General features: G+C 34.9%; 1 protein-coding gene and 1 long non-coding RNA gene across 3 annotated transcripts in view; one reads left to right on the forward strand and one right to left on the reverse strand.

The window, feature by feature from the left end:
- LOC130441403 (uncharacterized) overlaps nt 1-6,676 on the forward strand; it is a 246,175-nt gene extending 239,499 nt beyond the window's left edge. Inside the window, exon 3 of the long non-coding RNA XR_008909609.1 lies at nt 11-6,676. This is a non-coding gene — a long non-coding RNA (uncharacterized LOC130441403). The remainder of the gene's footprint in view (nt 1-10) is intronic.
- A 6,198-nt stretch (nt 6,677-12,874) lies between these two features.
- LOC130441405 (neo-calmodulin-like) overlaps nt 12,875-19,805 on the reverse strand; it is a 138,152-nt gene continuing 131,221 nt past the window's right edge. For both annotated transcript variants that reach the window (XM_056775070.1, XM_056775069.1), the window contains one exon: nt 12,875-17,840. In XM_056775070.1, the coding sequence (XP_056631048.1) occupies nt 17,809-17,840 (32 nt within the window). In that variant the 3' untranslated portion in view covers nt 12,875-17,808. The remainder of the gene's footprint in view (nt 17,841-19,805) is intronic.

A 19,805-nucleotide genomic window follows, 5' to 3' on the forward strand; every position in this document is an offset into this window, starting at 1 on the left:
AGCTGATGAGGTGGTGAAATTTCGCGCTGAAAGTAAATATTCACAGTTTACTAAGTGACGTTTTATGAGCATTCGAGGTTGAACAACTTTCGTGACATTAAAGTGTACTAGAGAGTAGTGTTTGATGACGTTCCAAGACCCTGATTATTCGTAACTTCAATTGCAATATTTACTTATAATGAACTATTTTGTTTTCCAGAAGGCCCAAAAATGCATAGAAACCCTCCACGAAGAACTAATCGGTGAATCTTTTTAGGGGATGTAATGAAGAGGCTTTACTAAATGGTCACAGTGAAAGGTCCGTGGCAAAAGAAAAAAGATTGAGTTTTAAAATTGCAAAATAGAATGTTAATAATATTTTCATGTAAAAATTGTAATAACATGATTGTATTTTCTTATTTCAAATACGTAAAGAAAACCAAAGAAAATGGAAATTAAATAATTAGATATACGCCCAACTATGTCAATATAATTTTTAGTGAGGAGCAAAAAACGACTTTGGCAAACTATTTGATTAAATGTTTAAATGTTTTCGGCACTCTGTAAGACTTCTTGCTAACGATATGGCAACTATAAATAAATTGAACACTCTTGTGTCTTGGGAGGTGTATCAGACTGCAGGCAAAGAATAGATGATGCGACGGAATCTAAATATTCCATTAAGAACTGCAGAAAGGTGTAGTTTGGCATGGGCTACATTTTTGAATCAATATAATGTCAATTCTATTTTTGATAATTCACATAACGTAATAAGAGAAATTTGCCAATGGAATTAGAATATATAATTTAGATGAGACTACGAGAGTGATGGTTCAGAAATAACCAAAAGTTTTGGCACAAAAAGGAACAAAGCAAGTTATTAAGGTCACCTGAGGTCAAAAATGGTTGTTGGTAACAAGTGTTTCTGAGAATTATTTACAAGATCTCTGATGCAGCATCTGGAAGGATGAATGCAACTTTATATATTATATATAATGGAGCATTTTATCCATCATACTTGCAGCTCCAAAGACAATCCTATCTTATTTTTCTATGATAATCATGAGCGTCACTTATCAATGGATGTATTAAATCTCGCAAAAGAAAACGGTGCCACAATAGTAACATTTCCACCTGACGCAACCAACAAATCACAATCTTTGGACGTCGGTTAGGTTAGGTTAGGTCTAAATATGAATTTAGAAAATGTGTTGGTCAATGGTCAATGGTCAATGGTCAATTTACATCGCCAGAAGACTTCCGTGGCTTTTTCCAAGCCGAGAAATTCGCTATAATGGAATGCGGACGCGCAATACTCAATCGAAGCCATAGGAAAAGAGTAATCTCAATCTGCTCTGACAGTAGAGCTACCATATAAGCTACAACGGCTATAATTTCAATCTGCTCAGATAGCATAGTTGCAATACAAGCCATAATGAAAAGATGTGCTCTAAGCTAGTGCTGCAGTGTAAAAGATTTCTACAGAATCTGGTGAGTGATGGCTGCAAGATCCAGCTCGTTTCGATGCCTCGCCACTCGAGAAACAAAGGCAATGCCGAAGTGGACTCACTTGCCAGACTCGGATCAGCGAATTCACCTATGGGTCCAGAATACATTATCAATGTAACTAAAAGTCTGTTTGCAAGGCGGGCTCAGCGGAGATGGATAGATACAAGCGAAGAGCATGGCACCATGGGCATAACGGATGATCAGGAGTGCCTCTGGTGCATGGATGAGGATGAAACTACAGCCCACGTCATCTGTAAGTACCCGAAATTCACACGAGCGTGGTTCAAACACTTGGGCAACCCTGACAGTTTGTCTAATGACATCAAAAGGTTCAAGTCAAAGAAAAGTGAACCAAAAAGAAAAAACAAAAAAGAAGTAGCATGATACCAACGGACACACCAGATTAAGCCGAGCTAGAAGAAAAACATTGTAATAAAAAAACCGCAACAACAAAAAAAGAACAGTTAAACGAAAAATTAATAACAGCAATGATGAAGAGGGAGAGTGACAATGGGATGACTCTTCAGACTATAATATTGAGATGGAATCAGACCCAATGCATTTTAAGGAGTTAGAACGGAGTCCAGAGGTGGAAGACTACACTCTCGTAGAATTTGTAACAAAACAACAAAAATCTAAAATTATTTACTATGTTGGAAAACTGTCGTCCTTTACCGCGAATAAAATGTTTTAATTCCTTTTTAAGAAGAAGTGAAGAAGTTAAAAATAAATTTTATATTCCACCAGTTCCTGATACATCTGACCTTTCCAAAAATGACATTACTTCCCCCGGGAAATTATGGTCATACGAAATGGCAAAATTCTGATTTTTCCTTTGAAATTGATTTTGCTTTAACAATGGGGTACCAATGAGACTAATGCTCTTCCAACGTGCAGAGTGATTAACTACCTAACTAACTAAGAAATACTGCCAATCAATATGAAAATTCAACAAAAAAGCGTCTCATTGTTACCCACTCTCCCCTACATTTCTTTTAATTGAGTGCAATATATATTTTAAATTACAATAATATTTTTGATGACATTTCAAAACGTGAATTCAAATTAGGAAATAATATATTCATAACAAAATACACTTAGTCTACAAATGATATGTTTACATTGAATTTATTTCATATTGACATATGAATGATGTGATATTTCGATGATATTTTATACTAGGCGTCAATTTAAAAACGTACCAATATCTGTTTTAAAGCAAATTGAAAAATATGAATATCCGCATTACACTAATTTTTAAGGGCGCCAGCTCCTTCAGTTCAATTACATGAATCCTCTAGACAATTCCGATAATCTCAAATAAAATAGTGGTAACCTGAAAAAAATCTTTTTAGTTTATTTAAGCAATCGAGAACTTAGTTTCAGAATTTCCCATATTTTAAATATACTGATGCATTTTTATTGCATCCGTGAATCCATATAATTTTATTTTTGGTTTCACACAATAACGAGGGAAATATTTAGCTATATAATGCTATATATGTATTTCAAGTGCATAATTTGGGATCATTTCAATATTATTGCAAATCATGTATCGTTTTGCATTTTTTTAAGAAGCCGTTGGACCTTGACATTAGTGAAGGGCTCAGCGATCACCCGTCTCATGAGCACTAAGAGGGGACTTATGCATAGGACGACTCATTTTCACATGCTCAATCCAAGCTAGAAGCTATCGAAGGATGAACGGTACCTAAGCCTACATTAGATGTCGCGAATGATGCTTGCGCAAAATTCCGCAGTGCATTATCCTTATTGTGCTCTGTTGCAGTTGACTTTTATTCTCGAAATATTCCTCAGAACGCCATGGATAAGAATAATAAGAAAAAGGCGCATAGATACCTGTTATCCCATCAATTGCGCTACAAGAGCAGGGACCGCGACAAATCCTTCTCCTAAAGCATCATCACCGGTGCTTTTGATAAGGCTCAGCAACATTAGTGGTACGGGGAAGAAGAGGAGAATGGTTATCGAAACGATTCAGTGCATAATAATGTTGCGTTCCTTCAACCAAGGCTTCCAACCCGGAGACCCAATTAAAATCTCCAAGAGGCCAAGAACCCCTGATGCGACACCCATAGATCAGTGGGTTAGCCCCAAAACGCTTAAAACTTTACTTAAAGTTGTTGGTTAAGTGAAGTCGGCAGTATCAATCGAATCTGCAGCTGGCCGTGAGTCGATTGGGACAACCCGACATTGGCTTCACGGAAGAGTAGCTGCCGTGGTGACTTAAGCAATCATGCGGTCCCCACCCGAAAGATGAACCAATCTCAAACCTTATACTAGCAAGGTAATAACATTTTTACAAGTGCATCTCCAGCACGGAAAGGCTGAGAACTGGTCTAGTCAGTGGTACACTACATCACTGTGTACACTGTGATAACCTGCGCGTTTAGATTTTTACCGGGAACGTGTCATGCTTCACACTTCCAGGTTTATGTATTATAGACCTAGTAGTGGTCAAGATATTCATGGCAGGGTGAGGTGCTTGGGGACGCCCGATAAACTGCTTCAGAGAGCAGTAGACTGCTACACAGATGGCTACACGGATAAATGGCTTGGCCAGAGCAGGCTTCTGCAGAGGACACATGTGGAACACGCTATAGATATAGCTATAGCCTTAATGTCTGAAAGGGCTTATTCTAGGCTAGTGCTGGAGTGCAAGAAAGTCCTACAAAATCTGGTGATCTAGCTCGTTTAGGTACTCGATCATTCGAGCAATAAGAGTAACGATGAAATGAACTTGCCAGACTGGGAATAGAACCCATTATTGATCTAAGTAAAGGTGTCGCTTATGCTCTCGCTCAACAGTTTGTTTGCAAGTCTGGCTCAGCGGAGATGGATTTAGAAACAAAAGCATGGCACCATAAGCATAACGGATGATCAGGAGTGCCTCTGGTGCATGAATGAGGATGAAACTACAGCCCACGTCATCTGTAAGTCCCCGGAATTTACAAGTGCGCGGTTCAAACACTTGGGCAAGACTCACAGCTTATCTAATGACATCAAAAGGTTCGAGCCAAAGCGCCTCGTCGGTTTCTCAACGGAGAACGACCTTTGGTATTGTCAAGTGGGGCACGACTGGCCTATCATAAGGTGTATGTACTTAACGGTCCTTGGCCGCCCACAACCCTAATATGAGCTATGAACCAATCAACTCGACAAAATCTTTTTTCTTTCAGGATCTATTATGTTGAAAAATGGTGATTGAATGAATATTTGACTGACTTTTGGTTTTTTTGTATACTTTAAATGGTCCTCACTGCGAGGAAGTCTTGAAGCGACTGACTGACTCGTGACTGTATTTCGTCTATATCTAATAATCTTATTAACTTTTTCGTGACTAAAAGTCTGTTTCAATTTATCGCTTTTGTTGTTTTTTTAGCTAAAGAGCAACCTCATGGAATAATCATTTTTTCAAGTATCGTTGACAACAGATTTTATTTTCAGAAATTTATTTAGAGTCAATTTTGCAGCATTACAGAAATTACAATTTTTCCACTGATAACCTTCATATTTGCCTTTGAATATGTTTTTCTTCGACTAGTCGTTTGTTTTATATTGTCTCGATAATTTTCTGATATTTTTTAATTATGTTTTAGTTAAGCAAAGCCTGTATAGAGATATGTTTGTTAATGTTAATCTCGTTGTTTTAGTCACGAGTGTTGTTGTGGTATTTTTAAAAAGGTAATTAAATAATCTATGGAATGTGATATCAATCAACCCCCATTTCTATTTAAGATTGTAGAGGTTGTGTCCGCCGCAGCTTGAGAGTTGAAAAATTCAGTTGAGCTACTGCCGTTTATATATAATTAAATCTTTTATAGGGACCGAAATTTTTAAATTGACACCATGTATAGGAAAATATATTCAAGCAATTGATCATCAAAAGTGTTTCATCCTCACCAGATTAACAATATCAACTATTTGAAACACAAATTAGCTTAAACACTTAAAAACCATCAACTATCATCACTGAAAATCTAGGTAATTGAACATTTTTTCATCGTCTCAATACTATAGGAGGGACAGGACAGGAGAGGACAGGAGCTTTTGTAAGCAACGACCAATATTGCCAATTGATATAGTAAATTTTTTCCTCTTTTTTCAAATCAATATATTATGAGTAAAAATTCCAAAGAATGAGACTAAAGTGGTCAAAAGAATAAATGGTCTATGAAAAAAAAATTATTTGACATGATAAAGGTCTATAACTTAATTCAAACGTTTTGATAAGAGATGACGTAACTTGTATAATATTACTACTAATAATTTTTTTCACTCAAATATGTCGAACATTGTTTCCGAAAAAGTGTTTTTGTGGGGAGTTCTTCGTCATTACTTTAATATGAAGAAAAATACTGCCGAAAGTCGTCGTATTTTGGTGGAACTTTATGGTAAACATGCTCTAGCTGAACGAACGTGCCAAAAGTGGTTTGCATGATTTAAAAGTGGAGATTTTGGCTTGGAAGACGGTGAACGTCCTGGGCAGCGAAAAAAGTTTGAAGATGAAGAACTGGAAGCATTACTCTATGAAGATTGTTGCCAAACACAAGAAGAGCTCGCAGAATCTTTGGATGTCACTCAAGCAGCAATTTCAAAACGTTTAAAAGTAGCTGGATATATTCAAAAGCAAGGACACATGAACCCAAGCCGAGATACGTCGAAAGGCGGTTTTGCATGTCCGAAATCTGGCCAACAAGTCAATTAAACGGCAAAGCCGAATATCGCGAAGGTAATGCTCTGTATTTGGTGGGATCAGAAGGGTGTGCTGTATTATAAACTGCTAAATCCGGCCGAAATCATCAATGGAGAACGCTACCGAACACAATTAATCCGTTTGAAGAGAGCAGTAGCCGAAAAACGCACGGAATATGCGATTAGACACAAGGCAATAATTTTCCATCGTGACAACGCTCGGCCACACATTGCTATTCCGTTTAAGAAATATATGGAAAACTTTGACTCTGCCTCTTTTGACTACCATTTGTTCCGGTCGATGCAGAACACCCTCACTGGAAAACGGTTCACATCAGAGCAAGGTATCAAAGATTGGCTCGATTGATTCTTGGTGCAGTTCTTTTGGGATGGGATTCTCAAATTGCTAGAAAGATGGGAAAAGGTCAGAGCTGAGGCTATTCTTAGAATAATACTATTGTACATTTTTTTTGCATAAATAAACGTTCAAATTTTGAAAAAAAAACCGCACGAAATAAGTTATAGACCACAATATGAACTATATGTTGTGTAGTTGTAGAATCGTGTTCTAAGAATTGATGCAATGTTTTAGCACGAATCTTAAAAAGAAAATTAATTTTTCAGTTTCTGTGAGAATTTGGAAATCCATATAAGCTGGAGGAATGGGAAACTGATACATTATGTAAGGTATCATAATTCTCACAAGTACATTAATGTGACTCCAGAAACTTAACACAAAGTATAGACATGCGTTCAAATAATAAGAAGGTATTTCCCAACAAGATGGTGTAGCTTGTAAAACGCTAATAAGTAGAAGATTGGGTTTTAGAAAACAATAATCCAGTTTTAAAATGGATCTCTTGTGGTATGAAATGTAAGGGAATCTCAGATCAAATCCCGCAAGAACTGTTTCGGAATAACGTATCTTTTCCAGGAAATTTGAAACAGTTTCACACAAGATGATTGCCAATAGTTAGTTGATAGTGTTGTTGGACAATTATTTCCCGTGTTTCAGATTCAAACTTAACTAATTTTCATTAACCCTTTCGGCACTGAACGTCATATACTTTTAATCGTAATACTCTATGAAATCTAAATTTTCACCGTTGAGTACTAAGATTTTAAATACGGAGAAACTGGACTCGTGGCGCTATCTAAGTCTTTGAAACTTAACTAAATCAGTGATTTGTTTGTTAGAAATGACAGCAATTTACCAAAATAATTAGCTTTATTTTATCATTAACTGTTTTCAAAAAGTTTTACTTACCAACGCGTTTCCGAGTTTGTCTAAAGATGGGTTCTACTTACACAAGATCACAAATGTTCCCATCAGGTCTCAAGGGTATTTTAGTGAAGTACACATTCACGCGTTATATAAAAATTCAATTTTTAGGCCTATCAAATATAAAGAAAGACATTGGAATCATACTTGGCTTTCGACCGAGAAGAAGTTGTATGAGGAAATTGGAGTTAGAGAGTCGAAAGTGGAGAATTGTCAGAAAGTGAAGACGAATTTAATTTATATGAGCGTTGTTTTAGCAACTTGAAAATCAAGACAATATGGAAAATCTCAATACAGAGGAACATACTACAGAAGAAGAATATAATTTTTAAGCAGATGGAGAATACGACATTCATGCAGATTCAGATTTTGAAGTTATGGAACGGAAAGTAGACCAAGGAGAAAAGCGATAAACAAGATAAAGAAGCCGAAAAAGGAAAAACACTAACTATAAATGGAGAGCAACTGATTTTACCCGTCCATCTAAAGAAATACAAGATGTGATAAAAGAATGACGAGAGATTGTACAAGGAACTTCCACTTATGTACTTTTCAAATTTACCCTTAACATCAAACAATATATTCAAATTCAGGCCCGAAAGGGTTGATAGTAAATTCTTTTTAAAGCACAGCTTACATCAACTGAATGATGGATATTCTCCAATATAGATTCTACAAGAAGATGGTGGTGTACTCACAGAAGATAATGCATATACAAATATGGAGCATATTGAATAATTCTGATGTATTTTTTGAAAAAAACTGAAAAATCTCTTGAAAGACCAGAACCTCTTGAAGGAATACTTGCTTCTAGGTTAAAAACGAAGGAAATATTTTATTCCGGACTGCAAGGTCATAATGATTTTGTCTCGGTAATATTAAAGAGACAAATAAACACAGATAGATATACCTCTATATAGATTCTACAAGAAGATCTGTAATATATTCATAAGAAATACTCTTTTTATTATTCATTCACTCAAAAACGACGATGCATATACAAATATGGAGCATATTGAATAGTTCTGATGTATTTTTTGAAAAAAACTGAAAAATCTCTTGAAAGACCAGAACCTCTTGAAGGAATACTTGCTTCTAGGTTAAAAACGAAGAAACTGCTTTATTCCGGACTGGTCATAATGATTTTGTCTCGGTAATATTAAAGACACAAATAAACACAGATGGACATTCTCCAATATAGATTCTACATGAAGATCTGTAGTGTATTCAGAACAAATACTCGTTTCATTCAGTTCAGGAACTACTTTATTTAGGTACTTGTATTAGATTTTATCATCAAAGAGGTAAGGATCTGCTGTCTATTTTCGTTAACGAAAATACTCTTGTATTGTTTAATTAGCAAAAAAGAATACACACCTTTACACAGTGAAGAAGAAATATGAAACCATTGCACTAGTTTTGAAAAGAATCTAATGCGAAGATATCAATCAATAATTTGTATTGATCAAGAAATGATTACTTGTATCCTTGGACGGAAAATTGGATCTCCGACTTAAAATTGAAATCTATTCCTTTTATTTAGATTAAGATTGCTTAATCTTACAAATATTTTTCCATCTATGTAAAAGGATATAAAGAAAAAGGTTTCCCTAATCAGTTTCCAAATGAGAATGATGTTTAATATCTTCCTATAACATTTTTTTCGAATTTCACAGTGATGAATTGAATCGAGGATTTCATGAAAAAATACAGTTAGTTTGATACGGATAAATAAATTGATTTGAAATTTGGCAATTCTTTTTTAACTTTAAACGGACAAACAATATTACACAAATAAGATAATGGATGATTCTCACCAATTTTTTCCAAGAGAAACATCCATTTTAATCATGAACAATATTTATTATGATAATATAAAACTGAAATTTTATAAAAAATAATGGAAATTTCTCGAAGCATAAGATTAAGATGAAAATTGTGTAAAAATGTGGTAGACCAAAGAGAAATTAACCCTTAAAGTCATAACGTTACCATACGGTAACTGTTGTAACTAAATTTCGATAATACTGTATTTTGTAAGCTGAAGAAAAATTTTTGTAGATGGCAGCAGATATGGCGGGGTAAATACTGTTTCATCATAGTATTTGACAGCTTGATACATTCACCTACTAATATCTGGTTATAATGTGTTTGGTTGGTAACTGCTACCTAATAATATTGAATCTAAAGATGAAGATGGTCGAATATGGGTTTTGCAGAGGATCAAGAGATGTTGCAGGGCTCCAAGTTTTTGTGAAGCTGCCTTGGCTAAATCGGCCAAGTGACTATGCTAGGACATATTAATTCCAACATCAATACCCAACAAGCGGTGAAGGTGATATTTTATGTCCAGACAGGAGCAAATTCTGAGCTGCAGTGCCTTCTTTGTAAAAATAGCAGCCCGGGTCTTTGCTCCATTGAACTAAATCAGATTGTTCCTACCCCACTCCAGGATGTTTTCAAGATCGGTATTGATAGTGGTGATCTGTTGCTGTCCACGGATTTTGGTCTTTGCCGAGTTTATTGGGGAGGCTGTTTTAAACAACGACACCAGTGTGCAATCGTCGGCGAAGTTATATCTAGGGTTTACAGCTTCGTCGAGTAGATCATTGATGTACAGGAGAAAGAGAGTCTATGACAAGATGTATGGGAACACCAGCGATGACCTGAAATCTGAGGTGTATTCGTCGATAGCGACCTGGATGGATCGATCTTTGTAAAGCTACTAAGCCAGTCGATAAATGAAGACGACAAACCTTGATTTATTTAGAAGGTTGTCATGCCAAGCCCTGTAAAATGTTTCGATATGTTCAGTACGATTGTTCTTGATTCCCCATTTTTCTCTATAATTTCATACGTTGGTGACAAAGACCAGAAAGTCCTCGGTTGATCTATGTTTATAGAAGGCGTATTGATGGTCGCTGATGATGTTAGCAGACTCAAGATATCTCAAGATTTGCTGGTTAATGACTTTTCCATGACCTTAGAAATCGAAATGCAATCGGGTGGTAGTTATTGGGAAACCGTATTTTTTCCCTTTTTTGGTATGGGTTGTACCCGAGCAATTTTTCAATCTGCAGGGAAAATACCTCTTTTATATGATAGAGAAAAGAGTTTGATAGCGCACTTGTTAGTTCAGCGCAATTCATCAATACGAATGGTGGTATTACATCTGAGCTAGTCGCTTTATCGATGATCATGGCTCTGAGAAGTTTTGCCACATCTCGTTATCGAAATTCTTTCATAGATGTAGCAACTCCAAGCAGGCTAGGTTGTAGTTTTCCCCGCGCATTAGCAGTTCAATTTGAAGTTAACTTGCGACCCAACAAGTCCCCCTTCTCTTTTGCGGTGTATTTTTTGACTTACAAAAGCCTTTTTTCCTGCCTAATTTTCTAACAGATCAGAAAGATCTTGATCCATTTGGGCAATCGAAAAGTTTGTTTTTCATCATTTCTCATTATATCGTTCCTTGGTCTGCTGCAGGTATTTCTCGAAACAATAAATTTTATACGATTTTTGGCACTAGGATTTGAGCACCATTTACTATAAGCAGCATTTTGCATTTTTTGTTGTTGTCTGCTCTAGTGTAATTTTCAACAAATCATGGATTGTTTTCGGCAAAAAAGCCCTTGAAGAAGTACGGAGTATAGGCTGCCACGATTACTTCCAAAATTTTGTTTTTACACACTGAAGTGTCATTGGAATTGTCATTCCAAGGAAACATAAAAAGAAAATCCTTTAGGTTAGGTTAGATTAGGTGCTTCCATTTGGCCCATCTATAATGCCAAACTTTACGTGGTCTAGGTGAATCCTGAGTTAGGATTTGTAAATCGTATGTTGCTGTAATTAGTTTGTGATCTGATGTTCCGAGTGGTGCATGTACGGTCACTTTCCATAGATCGGGTTCTAATAGGCTAGCAAAGTCACTAAGACTTTACATTACTACATTATACCTCTTTTTTGTAAAGACTGTTTGACCATACAGAAGGCATTAGAGGCTAATGACATTTTAACTCATGAAAAACTCTTGTGCGGCAGTAACCTTGATAATTTATCAAAAGGACAACTCAGAGATCCCGCCGAAGTAAAATATGGGCTTATTCTGTACAAAAATTTTCGCAGCAACAGCGCTATTAATTTTCAAGATCGATAGATGTTACCATAGTTTCAATGTTGCTTACTTCGATGAATAATAACATCGCTGTTAAAATAACAACGACCAAAACGTTCAATTGTTCAGAATAAGATTTTTAACCGCGCTTTAACTTTGATTTAACATTGTGATGTTAACTACATCGATGTTAAATTAACAGTATGAATAGTTATGCAGAATCACCCACATAAACAAGAATTAGTGCCCCCCAAAAAAAAGGAAATTTACTAGCTGCTAAGCATGTGAATTGGATTTCTGATTGATGACGAAGTTTTTAAATACACTTTACAGTAGATATCAGCCTATGTAACTTTTAAAAATCCCGCAGATTCCGCAGCATCCCAAGAAGAGCTAAAATGTAACAATTTGTATTCTCTAGGGCTACCTAGCGTAAAATATTTTTGAGACTGATGGTGATATAGAGTTTCAAACTCTCAGATATCATCGGATAAACCATCTGGTTATTGCCACCCCTGACAAGAAGGCGGTGTTTCAAATGTATCAAATGTTTTGCATTATTTTATACAAAATAGTATTGAAAGATACAATTTTCAAAAATTAGCCATCCAAATTTTCAAATAAAATTTGGATCATTATTTTCCTAATGTTACCATATAGTAACGTCATTTTTTGTTCCAAATAGGGATTTGATCATGTTATTTTTTTTGAAAACAGTTTTAGCTTTCTCAGCTAATTCCATTTTACGCCCTATTCCAAGTTTAGCGGTTTAGATTTTAAGGGTTAATAATAACACGTTGCAATTTCGAACATTTTAGGGGTATAGCTAACTAATATACAGTCTCTATGATTTTTCAACAAAAACATTTATCAAGTTTGGCAGCTATAAACAGTCGAAGCTGATGTTCATATTTATCATGAAATTAGCTTTTACGCGCGGCTTGGCTTGCACTCAATCCATTAAATAAGTATCAGAGGACATTACAATAGAAAGGAATCACTATATATTATCACTTGGCTGGGATTATCAATTTTTCAAAATTGTAAAGTGGGGATACTTTGCCAGCCGTGGCAACATTGCTTAAAAAACTGAAAAATTATTTTTTGTAAATGTGGCAGCGCTGCTATAATGCATTTGGTGGCAAAATAATACGCGATCAACAGGTCTTAGGCAGTACGAGTCCGGAGTTCGGCGAAGAAGGTCTCAAATATAAAAATTCACGTGAATAAAAATTTTATAAAATCATGATGCTTTGCTAAGGGTTGTGTAATGAATAAAGGTCCTGTTGGAGCATCTCAGCTAATGATCCCGGAGATTAAACGGTCCATTTTCGACTTTAGAATAGCCAGCTCCGCATATGGCTTCTCCCTAACCAAGACAGAATTGCGAGTAGTGTTGAATAGTCATTTAGACAAAGAAGGTGTCCTCCTAAAGAAGTTCAAAGACAATCCCGGTATAGAATGGTGCAAGAATTTTATTCATAGACACAAGCATGAATTATCCAACAGACAGCAAGGACTGAGAAAACAAATGAGGAAATGAACAATTACTTTGATAATTTAGAAAGATACGTGGCAGGAATTCCACCTGGTTCCATCGTTAACTACGACGAAACTAATCTGACTTGTTTGCCCAATATGTTATGTATAAGGCGGAGAGATTATTTGTTTTCTGGTGTATCGGGGGACCAAATCTGGATGGTTTGACCAGTACGCATTTGAGGATTGGTTTACACAAATGGTTTTACCATTGATCAAAAAAATTGATGGACCGAAAGTTCTAATCGGAAATAATCTATCGGATCATTTGAACATATCAATCATCAGAAAGTGTCAAAGAAACAAGAATAGATTTAGAAACAATAATAGATTTATCTTTTTATCCTAAAATCCAACACACTTGACACAATCTTTCGATGTGAGCTTCTTTAAACCCTTGAAGGTAGTTTGGCGTCGTATATAACAACCTACTAAACCAAAGATTCACGAGACAAAAGCACTTTTCCACATTTAATGAAAAAGCTCATTGAAGAAATAAAAGTAGAAGACGAATAAATCATTCAAAATGGATTCAGAAAAACGAGAATACACTCATGTAACAGTGAGGAGGTTCTTAATAGAATGCCTAATAAAAGATTTGATAGAACCAAGACTGATATTAGTAAGACCTTGATTTCCTTAAGAAAAATAGAGTTCCTTCAAAAGAAAGCACCTCAAAGAGAAAGAAAATGATAAGAAATGAACCTGGAAAATCAGTTGCGAGGATTTCACGACAAGTATTCCAAAAGAGAAGAAACGTGATAAAGAAACTGAAGAATATGACTGGACCATGGAAAGTGAATCTAAGGACAGTTTAGAATTAGATGAAGTCAATACTGGAATTAAAAATTCCGATTTTCTACTTGTAGCACTTTTAGGGAAAAACCAATACAAGCATTTTGTTGCACAAGTTATTGACAAAGAAAGGCTGCTGTAATGTAAAGTTTTTAAGTCTAAAATCACAGAGCAATTTTTGTTTTTTTAATATCGATATTTTTTTGAAACAAATTAAAGGAGGCCGAAGTTACCATTCGAGACTGTTAATTTGGCCTATACGCTTAAAAACGTGCAAAAATGCCAATCGGCAAAGTAACCCAAAAGTCGAGGTAACTTTGCCAACTTTTCAAACTTTTAAAAAATTTGGTTTTTATTTTTTTTATGCTATCTAATTACAAAACTAAGTAGCCAAAGTATCAAATTTTCATATAGTTAAAGCGGGCTTTATAATTCCTTGCAGAACCATAGATATTAAAAAAAAAACATTTTGTGCAAAGTAGCCCCACTTTGGTTATGTGAATTCCGGGCATTAAACACAAGCGAACGGATTACATATATTTGACTATGAGAGAAGCATGGTTATTCTAAATGCACTACCGCTACCTGTAATAACTTCCTTTGTGCTTTGTTTATAGTAACAGCAAAGCTAAACTTGAACTTGAACTCTTTTGAACAGACTGTGAATAATTGGAATCATAATGAATAGCATCTTGCCATAAAAATGACACCTAACCTCAAAAATTCAAAAAGTTTTATACTGAATATATAATGATAGAAAAAAAAATAACAATAAATATAGAAAAATTCCAAACAGCTGAAACTAAAGTCAATTGGATTGGATATTGATGTGAACGTCGGTAATACACTGCAACGGCATTACAGTACTCAGGGTTGGAACTTCATTACTGGAATTCTAGATGGCGTTATTTCTTATACATCCAAGGATTTGTGTACAAAATTCCTTCCTTGTTGATAGATTAAGTAGTTTTCGCGTGAAAACTTACAGTCACATTTATAATATTTGTAGGATGTCTCCCGTTTTCCCTATAATTTCTAGCTACGTGATTAGATGATTTGACATTTTTTTCTAAAATAGATTCAACGAAACGACACCTGTCATCATTACATTAATAATAATGTGGGCAATTGAAAAGTTTAAGATGTTCAATACCAGTGAGAAGGATTCTTATATTTGTTTCTCCAATATTTTCGGATATTACGGTCTGACAACCCTGTCTAGTTTTATTCTCCCAATTTTTTAAAACAGTCGGGGATGTGATATAAACTATACCTTCAATAAACACCACAAAAGAAATTTGTGTTGTGGTGTCTTGCTGACACCACATTGTTTGTCTGTTATTTAAGGGAATATGTCCAAGTAATTTTGGAGAAATATTTTGGAGAAAAAATATAACATCACTCAATAAGTCGTGTGATTGACACTCAGATGGTGTTGTCATGGTCAAACCCATGAGACGTTTAAGTACCAACTTTCAAAAGTGTAAAACGACATTTAGATTAGTCGTAAAGCTACTTTTGTAATTTTAAAATCAATGAATTCAAAACAATTTCGTGTGTTAATTTATCATTGTTCCTTGATGAAATAATAAAAAAAATGTATAAGCTTAGCAATAGCTTTAAAAGTTTTACCTGGGCTATGCTCCATCGAAAAAAACTGATTTTAAGAGTGGTCGTACTGACGCTGATGATGGTGAACCTTCTGGTGGTCCATTTGAGGTTTTAACTCCATAAAAAAATCCACAAATTGGTTACATCTAATCGTAAATTGAAATTGCCTGAGATATCTGAGGCCGAAAGATATCAGAAGGCAGTATATTTACAATTATGCATGAATATTTGACAATGAGAAAGCTTTTTTCAAAGTGGGTGACGCGTCACAGTCGACCAAAAACCACAACGTGTTGATGATTCATAGCAGTGTTTGACCTTGTTTACTTTTTTCATCGATATATGACAATAGATGAAACATGGATCCATCACTTCCCTCCTGAATCAAAACGATCATCATCTCAGTGAACTGCAGCCAGTGAACCACGTCCGAAGCGTCCAAATGCACAACAGTTAGGTGGGAAGGTTATGGCTTCAGTATTTTGGGATGCGCATGGAATATTGTTCATTGACTATGTTCAAAAGGGAGAGACAATCAATAGCGAATACTACATAGAGTTTTTGGATCGATTGAATGCAAAAATCAAGGAAAAACGGCCTCATATGTTGAAGGAAAAATCACTGTTTCACCAGGACAATGCACCGATTCATAAGTCGATGGTTAAATTGAACGAATAATAGTTAGAATTGCTTCCTAATTCACCATATAATCCAGATCTAGCCTCCAGTGACTACTGGCTATTCTCTGATCTCTAAAAAATGCTCGCTGGTAAAAAAATTTGCTCAAATGAAGAAGCAATCGCTAGAACTGAAGCCTATTTTGAGGCAAAAGATAAACTCTTCTACAAGCACGGCATCGAGAAGTTAGGGAAGCGTTGGAATGATTGTATTGCTCTTGAAGGAGATTACATTGATGAGTAAAATCGATTTTTGACAAAAAAATATGTTGTTCTTTGTTAGCCATTGTTCTCTACAACTTATGGATCTAAAACAACAATAAATGCAGATTTGCCATGCCATCGTTACAAAATCAACAATGTAATATTTTTGTATTGAGCTCATTACTTTACAAAATTTTTGTGCAAGAAGTAGTTTTAAAGTATGTGGATTAAGCTGAAGATTAGTCAAAATATATATTACAGTGTCATCGGTTTTGTCTATTTTTTTGAGAGAAGACATAACAATTAGATGTTGTACGAGATACGGGAGTCAATATGTGCAAGACTATATGAATTTTCTACGTCAACATGTATTTGGAACTTAACTTGACACAAAATGTGAACCATCTGTATTTGAACTAGAAATATAACAAATGGAAGTAGTGATTTTTTGTATAAGCTATGGAGACAAAAAGACATATTTTGGAATTTCTGCGTCATCAGGCTGTTGAACAATCTGAATTTTTCACATCATGTTTGCCAGCTATTGATAACACGCTACATCAATTGTTATTACCTCTAACTCATCGAGCATCGAAGAAAAAAACACTAGCGTGAAATCAGAAAAGGATGATCGTCAGACATGCATGATGGTGGATCGAAGGAAAAAAGCAGACGAGTCCAACGTCACCTTCTACTTTTTTTAGCATCTGGATACTTCAATATCAAACATTTCAATGAGATACCAAATATAACCAGAAAAGCCTTGAGCTACTACACCAAGTTCAAATTCACTTTCAACCTTGGTCACCAAAATTTTTATCCAGCCTCATGTGTGATACATAATCATAACCATTTTCACAGTATCTTCATAAAACACCGATGGCTCTGATGGATATGAGACAGAAGTGACATAGAATGAGATTCCTCAGAAAAATATCAATCACCAGATTCGTTAAGGAATGTGGAAGAAATCGTGGAGCTTCGAATAGAAGCTAATGCTTGAAATCTTAAATTCCCCTCTTACGATTAATGAAATAAAATTATTATTAGAGGGTGTTTCTATGTATTAGAGTATATTTAAACTACAAATCTTTGACAATGTATATTGAGAAATATTAAAAGTGGACATTTGGCGTGGGCGTTTTTAATTTTAATCATTTCTTACTTAAAATTAACACTGCATGTAATCTTCAGCAGATAGTATCAGTTCTTTAATGTAAGGTTAGCTATACCTCTCTAAAACGCAGATTGATAAGATCTAAAGCTGTGCTATACTATAATATGAGTACATAAGAAGAGATTTGAAGACTTCTTCCATTATCAATAGTGACATCATGGAATATCATCTTGTAAAAAAAATTGGACCATTTTCTTGCAGTCTTTCTTTATTTCTTTGATGTGAGGATAGTAACGAATTCTGCAACAAAGATAGTAAATGTAACGATAGTAACGTAACTTGTAAATAAAAAGGTGAGGCCATATATTTTGAGATACAAGAAAACTACAAGATTTTTAGAAAAATTATTTTATTCATGTTCAAAGCTTTCTCAACTTGAAAGCAATTTTTGGAATGCCATCAAAAAGTTGACGAATTCCTTCGTATATCTCATCCTTCATTATGAAACGATGGAACACGTGGATATTTCTTTATGCAGTGGTGCCAGCTCTAGCTCCTCTAGTTTCGTGGCATCTCAAAATATATGGAATCTTCTATAACTTTTCACGTCTTATACCTATTTATGTTCAGCGTGCCAACTCGCCTTGATTTTAGGTTGTTCTTGATAGAAAAGCAGTTTAAAATAAAGTCTCTTACGGTATCTGTAGAATTATTTCGATAGACCTAAGATGACTCTTACGAAAAATACACTCGTGAGCAAAAAAAACGATTTAGAGTCACTGGCAAAAAAACTGAATACGAAATTGTAGTTTTCTTAAAGCTAATAAAATGATTTTATGTAATGATCGGTAACCACATTTTTATGCTTGTTTACAATAGTTATAATTAGAGGTAACTGACCCATCAAACATCAAATGAACACATCTCCTTTAAGAGCTAACAAAAATTCTACTTGAAAATGGATACAAGTGATAAAGTAGCTCAATCAGTCAGCGAGAAGTGGCCAGTGCGCTGAACATGAATCAGCCTGCTGTTTCTAGAGTTTACAGTCGTTACCAAGAGACTAGAAACTTTCTCAATAACACCGTATACAGCTTATTATAAAGCTAACACTAATGGCTTTGGATGGTGAAATCAGGAAAAGAATAGAAGCGACTTGAGTCGATTTTTTTTGCTCATGAGTGTATATATAAAATAGCTCCCGATTTCTGCTCAAATATTTTAGGATATATGAGTTATTAAATTAGAAGTACACATTATACACCGTAACATCAAAAAAAAGTATATATGTTACAGGAAAAGTAGATTGTTAGGGAGAGTTGACTCTGCCTAGGAAGAGTTAACTCTTACTAAAAGTTTCAGTAAAAGTTGGATGAGAATAAACAGATTAACTTTACCTAGGAAGGGTTAACTATACCTACTGTGGTTTAGTAAAAGTTTATTCCGAGATGTTGCTCTTCTCATATAACTGCGCGCGCATATCTTTGTTTTGTTTATGTTTATTCCAGCTCTAGTTGTTTACCGTCTTTACCCTTGTCTTCCCGTTCACGTATCTATTTGATGCTATTAACAACAGCGACCAAGGATTCAATAAATGTTTACATTTCAATAATTAGTTGCAGTTTGTTATAAAACTTCATTAATAGCCCAGTAAACGAAATAGTTTAAAGTTGTAAAGTTATCTACCTAATGTGTGTCGTGATTCTCCGAATTTGAGGTTAGGTTAGGAGTTTTTGCTTTTTTATTTGTTTTTTATTGGAGTTTACTCCTTAAGAATCGATTTGCATATATAAGGGGCCCGGTATGAGAAAAATGTGAGGAGTAAAATCTATCGATGAATGACCTCGTTATGTTTTTGGTGCGCACCCTATGATGGGCAACTTTCTAATTTGTCAGTGTCAACATACTTATATTGCTGTTTTGATTATAAATGTCAATAATTAATATTGATATTGTGAAGTTTTTATTTTTATCATTGTGTTCCGCTAAAGTGAACTGAAAGTATTTTCAAATAACTATGGCAGAAAGAGGTGTAGATGATATTGCCGGAACATCTAACAAACACGTGGTTGCACATCTGAAATTGACTATTGTAAAAAGTTTAATGTAAAATATTTCGTCGATTAGTTATAATAAATGTATAAGAAATGAATAAATTGAATAAATATGTATTTATATATGTATATTATTTTCAATAATTAACACATTTACCCTTTTATACAGTATCAATCTTTTTTAAGTTAAATAAACTCTTTTTGCGTCTGG

Source organism: Diorhabda sublineata, chromosome 3 (assembly GCF_026230105.1).
Source record: "Diorhabda sublineata isolate icDioSubl1.1 chromosome 3, icDioSubl1.1, whole genome shotgun sequence".
NCBI lineage: Eukaryota > Metazoa > Arthropoda > Insecta > Coleoptera > Chrysomelidae > Diorhabda > Diorhabda sublineata.